Source organism: Hibiscus syriacus, unplaced genomic scaffold, assembly GCF_006381635.1.
Source record: "Hibiscus syriacus cultivar Baekdansim isolate YM2019G1 unplaced genomic scaffold, ASM638163v2 tig00111566_pilon, whole genome shotgun sequence".
Taxonomy (NCBI): domain Eukaryota; kingdom Viridiplantae; phylum Streptophyta; class Magnoliopsida; order Malvales; family Malvaceae; genus Hibiscus; species Hibiscus syriacus.
The window spans coordinates 1,671,698-1,677,721 of NW_024063122.1; the positions used below are offsets into that span (position 1 = coordinate 1,671,698).

Genomic DNA, 6,024 nt, shown 5'->3' on the forward strand with positions numbered 1-6,024 from the left:
GGATATGGCTTTGTTGGTACAACTCTATTAAAGTGGAGGTCTTATTGAACCACTTCCAATTTGTTCACTGCAAGATTACTCATGGCCATTCGGGTTTGTCTACCTTGGCCACTTTTGTTTATGCGAGCCCTAACTCTACTAAACGAAAAAAAAGGATTTGGCAGCATCTTCACTCCATAGCCACTAGCATTAATTCTCCTTGGATTATCATGGGGGATTTGAACGCTACCTTGGCTAGTTCTTACAGACGTAACTGTGTTGTTTCTACGAGACCTAGCAGAGACTTTATTAATTTTATCTACGATCATGGGCTCAGGGATATGGGATATCAAGGTCCCAAATTTACATGGAACCGTGGCATGTCCTATGGTCGCTTGGATTAAGCTTTGTGTAATAGTCTGTGGGATAATCATTCTCAGAATGTGTTGTCAGCCATCTTTACCGCATGCGATCTGATCATCTCCCTCTCCTTCTCTCCATCGGTGGTTCGAATGTTAACCATCTTTCGGAGACTTTTTTCAACTTCACTAAAGTCGCTGCCATCTAGAAAAATCTGTCTTTGGTTACATTGGTACAAGGAAAAGAATTATTTATCAGTTTAAAAAAAACAGATGTAAAGGAAAATAAAAAACAAGGACACTGTTAATTGAAGAAACTGAATAATTTGTCACAGCTTATTCAAGTTAAACTAGCTTATTTATAGGCTTCAAACAATTAAAAATATAGAGAAAAGCAACCTCCTAAAAATATTAGGAGTAAGGCCCATAGTAACTAACAATAAAGAGAGAAAAAATAGGCATTATGAATTCAAAGTGCAGAAACGTGGAGTTGTGGCCATCTTCTTCTGGATTTCCATATCGGCTCCTACGATTTTGGAGCATTCTCAACACTCCCCCTTGTTCCAAATTCGTAGATTCCAAGTAGTCCAAGCAGATGCATGAACCTGTCTTTTGCTAGAGGCTTCGTGAATATTCCTGCAAGGTGATGCTTTGACTCACAATATTGCATAGAAATTTCTCCTTCAGCCACTAGCTCTCTAATAAAACGTGCTTTAATATCCACATGTTTTGTTCATCCATGATGAACAGGATTCTTGGACATTGCAATTGCAGCCTTGTTGTTACAAAGTGCTTCTATTACTTCCTTTTGCTGTTGATAGAGCTCTCCAAGTAATCTTCTTAAACAAATTGCTTGACATGTTGTTGCTGAAGCAGCTATATATTCGGACTCATATGAAGATAACAAAACCGTTGCTTGCTTCTTTGAACTCCATGAAACAACTTCTGAACCAATACTAAAAACATAACCAGAGGTGCTTTTTCGATCCTCTATACATCCTGCCCAATCATTATCAGTGTAGCCAATCAGCTTATATCTTATCCCATGGTCGTACCAAATGACAAGATCAAGAGTCCCTGTTATATATCGTAAAATCCTCTTTGCTGCTCTGAAATGATGTCTTGAAGGATTGTGCATAAACCTGAAGTTTACACCAACATCGTGAGAAATATCAGGCCTAGTGTGAGTTAAATAAATTACCCCTCCTACTAAGCTTCTATACAGCTGACCATTAGCTTGTTCTGTCCCATCCTCCTGTTGCAATTTCTCATTTATGTTAATTGGTGTTCATGCTTCTTTGCAACCAAACATATGAAAACGTTTAAGCAAATCAGTTGTATATTTTTTGTGTGAAATAAAGATATCATTATCCGCCTGTTTCACTTCTACTCCAAGAAAAAAAATGAAACAACCCCAAATCAGTCATATCAAATTCTTTCTTCATGCTAAATCGAAACACATCCATCATCAAGAAAGAAGAACTCATATATATCATATCATATCGTCCACGTACACGCTCACAAATAACACATCCTTACCTCTTTTCTTTATGTAGAGTGTAGGCTCAGTTTTGCTTCTTTCAAACTCATTCTTTAGAAAATAAGCATCAATTCTCCCGTACCACACTCGAGGTGTCTGCTTTAAACCGTAAAGCGCCTTCTTCAACTTGTAAAATTTTTCCTCATTTTCTTTAATTATGAAACCCGCAGGTTGTGTTACACTTTTTCCTCCAACTATCCATTAAGAAATGTTGATTTCACATCAAATTGATAGACATACCAACCCAATTGGGCAGCAAGAAATAGAAGAATTCTTACAGTTTCAAATCTTGCAACAGGTGAGAATGTTTCTTCGTAGTCTATTCCGTGTTTTTTAGCATAGCCTTTAGCCACCAATCGTGCCTTGTGCTTTTGAATACTTCTGTCTGCATTGAATTTTGTCTGGAACACCCCTTTCACTCCGATTGCTTCCTTATTTCCAGAAGGTCCACTAACTCCCATTTTTTATTTTTCTTGATTGTTGCAAGTTCCTCCTCCATCGCTTGCTTACATTCATCCTTCTTGACAGCTTCTTCAAATAAATTTGGGTATGTCACATATAAGGCTTTTGTTGCTTCATATATTTCATTTAGAGATCTATACCCACGTGGTCTTGTATCTTCACTTATGCATGATGATTCAGAAATTGTTTCCAAGCTTGAGGGAGTATTTGTACCTAATTGAACAGATGAAGAGCTGTTGGAATTATTACTGGTATTTTTAGGACTTCTTGATTCACTTTCAACAATGGGCTCCACGTCCTCAGCTTGATTTTCATCAATAAGTTTTTCCATTTGAGCAGCTCCTTTATTGTTTTCACACCATCTCCACCTCCACCTCCCTTCTTCATTAAATGTCACATTTTTTCTAATAACAATCTTTCCACTCACATGATTAAATAATATGTATGCTTTTGAGTTGTTACAATAACTAACAAAAACACACTTTAATGCTTTGTTATATAGCTTGCTTCAAACTAGAGAATTAATCAGGTATTTGCAATACAATCGAAAATCCTCAAGTGGCTTACCCTAGGTCTTCTACCTGTCCAAACTTCATAGGGAGTTCTGTTTGGGACAACTCTTGTTGGTGAGATATTCAGAAGATACACAGCTATTGCTGTAGCTTTTTCCCAAAAATGATTTGGCAGCCCATTCTCTTGCAACATGCTTCTTGCCATTCTACTAATGGTCGAATCTTGCATTCTGCCACTCCATTTTTCTCGGGAGTATAAGGTGTTGTAAGCTCCCTGTGAATACCATTTTCTTCACAAAACATCCATAAATCTTTTGAGGTAAATTCTCCTCCTCTATCAGTTCTAAGAGCTTTGGTCGGTTCTCCACTTTGCCTCTCAACTAAGTTTTTGAATTTTTTAAAATGATCCAATGCTTCATCTTTTTTCTGTAAAAAGAATACCCAACTCATTCTACTAAAGTCATCAGTGAATAGTAAAAAAAAATACTTACTCCCACCAAAAGTTTTGGTTTGCATTGGTCCACACAAATCACCATGAACCAATTCCATAGTTTTGTTGCCATCCATGCCTTTTCTGTGGGGAATGACTTCTTACATTGTTTGCAATAAACGCATGCTTCACAAATATCTAAAGTTCTAAGCATGGGTATTCCTTTTACCATCTCCTTTTGTTGCAGCATCTTTAAGTTATTGATGTTGATATGAACATATCTTTTATGCCACAAAGCTATAACTTCCTCTTTTTGTGCTATCAATGCATATGTCTCTACCCTTGTAAGATCCACAGGAAATAATTTATTTTGTGTCATGCTTGCCTTCACCAAAACTTTTCCAAATGCTTTACTTGCTACCAGGCATGAAGATTTGTCAAAGGTAACAATGAATCCACTTAACAACGGTCTCACACTCAGCAAAATTTAAGACAAATTAGGCACATAAAGAACATTGTAAAGGTAGTTGATTTTACCATGATTATTTTGCATGGCCACGATCCCTTTTCCTTCAACTTTTAATTGTTTACCATCTCCAAGCCTGACCGTTCTTGTAGCTTTCGTCTAGACCTGAAAGTAGACTTTTATTTCCTGCCATATGGTGAGAGCATCCCTTTTCCAGGAACCAGACCTGTTGGTTATTTACTTTTGGATCAACCCATGCCATGAACGCCCTGCAATCCTCTTCTTCTCCTCCATCAAATTCAGCTTCTTCGGTATAATTTTCTTGATTCTGTTTTCTCCTGCAAACCGCTTGAACATGCCCATATCGTTTGCAATAGTGGCACTGAACTCCTTGAGTTCTTCCTCGTCCTCGACTAGTTCTTCTTCTACAACCTCTGTCATACACTTGTTCGTCTGCTCTCTTTGAGTCTTCTTCTCCTGAAGTATACTCCCCCTTAACATGAAATGCCTTCTCTTCTACTTTTTCTTCAGGCCAATTGATCCTTGCTTCATGTGCTTGCAAGGATCCCATTAATTCATCGAATGACATCTGAGTTAAATCCATTGATTCTTCTATAGCTGTTATAACATGATCAAACCAGGAAGTTAACTTCTTAAAACTTTGGTGACAATAATGTGATCACTGAATTTTTCTCCATAATTCCACATTTGACTCACAATTGACTTAACTCTAAAGAGAAACTCTTGTATTGTTTCATCCTTCATCATCATCGATGTTTCAAACTCTCGCCTAAGAGTTTGCATCTAACGTTGATGATCGTGTTGTCCCCTCGATACTCTTGTTGTAGTGTTAACCATGTTTCTCTGGAAGCATTAAGATGGCTGGAAAAATATCATCATGGACTGCTTGTTGTAGTAGCTAAAGAGCATTTGCATCATTCTTCTTATTTTCCCTCATCTTAGCAGCATCATCTGTTTCACCAATGCCCTCTTCAACTAATTCACACAAGTCTTGAGACTTGAATAAGGTTTGCATCTTTACACTCCAAAACTGGTATTTTTTACCGCTAAAAACAGGAATTGGCAGTTGCGATGATGAGGATGAGTTTGTTGCCATACTCTCTCAATCTCGTGTTTCTCTCTTTCACGCGCAGTTGATATCGAAGCAACCTGGCTCTTATGCCAAACTGTCAATTTAAAAAAGCAGATGTAAAGGAAAATAAAAAATAGGCACTGTTAATTGAAGAAGCTGAATAATTTACCACATTTTATTCAAGTTAAACTAGCCTATTTATAGGCTTCAAACAACTAAAAAATAAAGAAAAACAACCTCCTAAAAATATTAGGAGTAAGGCCCAACATAACTAACAATAAAGAGAAAAAAATAGGTATTAAGAATTCAAAGTGCAAAAATGTTGAGTTGTGGTCGGCTTCTTCTGGATTTCCATATCTTCTATTTGACATATTCATCTCCTACGATTTTGGAGCATTCTCAATATTATTATGGCCGGAGTCAGAGGGGTTCAAAAGAGCTTAAATCGGAATCACTCTCGTTTCTTAATTGATCTTGAAGCTGAGCTTTTGGAGGATTTGAAGAATATTCTTGATCTTGAGGAAAAACTCTGGAAACAAAGATCCCGATTTGATTGGGTTACTCAAGGAGACAAAAACACAAAGTACTTCCACAGGAAAGCCATCTATAAAAAACAACTCAATAAGATCTGTGCTCTTAAGCTGAATTTTGATGATTGGTGTTTTGATGAAGATATTCTTAAAACCAATGCGGTTAATTTCTTTCGTTCTATTTATTCTAATGATGATTTTGTTCAGGGTAAATTCCCCTCAACGGGCCATTTTCCTATGGTGGAAGACAATATCATTAATTCTCTTGCCAGAATCCTCTTGCCTTCTGAAATTCATGAGGCTCTCTTAAGCATGGCTCCGCTGAAAGCCTAGGGGCATGATGGTCTGCATGCTGAATTTTTCCAAAAACAGTGACATGTTGTGGGTAATTCTATTTGCAGAATGATTCAGAACGTCTTCACTGGAGGAGACATTGAGCCAGATATCAATAGGACGGTTTTGGTTCTTATACCGAAGGTTGAAGTCCCCTCAAATTTCTCTGAATTCTGGCCTATAAATTTGTGCACTGTTCTGTACAAACCTATAACCAAAATCATTTTCCGTCGCTTGAAGAATATCATGCCTATTTTAATCCAACCTAATCAAACAAGCTTTGTGTCTGGCTAGTCTATCACTGATAACATAATCATTAA

The 6,024-nt window shown here is 37.3% G+C and overlaps 1 protein-coding gene across 1 annotated transcript; it reads right to left on the reverse strand.

Moving 5' to 3' along the window:
- Window positions 1-1,071: 1,071 nt before the first annotated feature.
- On the reverse strand, window positions 1,072-2,339 carry LOC120165053 (secreted RxLR effector protein 161-like). Its single transcript, XM_039174642.1, has 2 exons — window positions 2,157-2,339; window positions 1,072-1,593 (listed from the first exon to the last, which is right to left on the reverse strand). The coding sequence occupies exons 1-2, from the start codon at window positions 2,337-2,339 to the stop codon at window positions 1,072-1,074; spliced, it is 705 nt and encodes a 234-aa protein (XP_039030573.1).
- Between the last annotated feature and the right edge of the window lie 3,685 nt (window positions 2,340-6,024).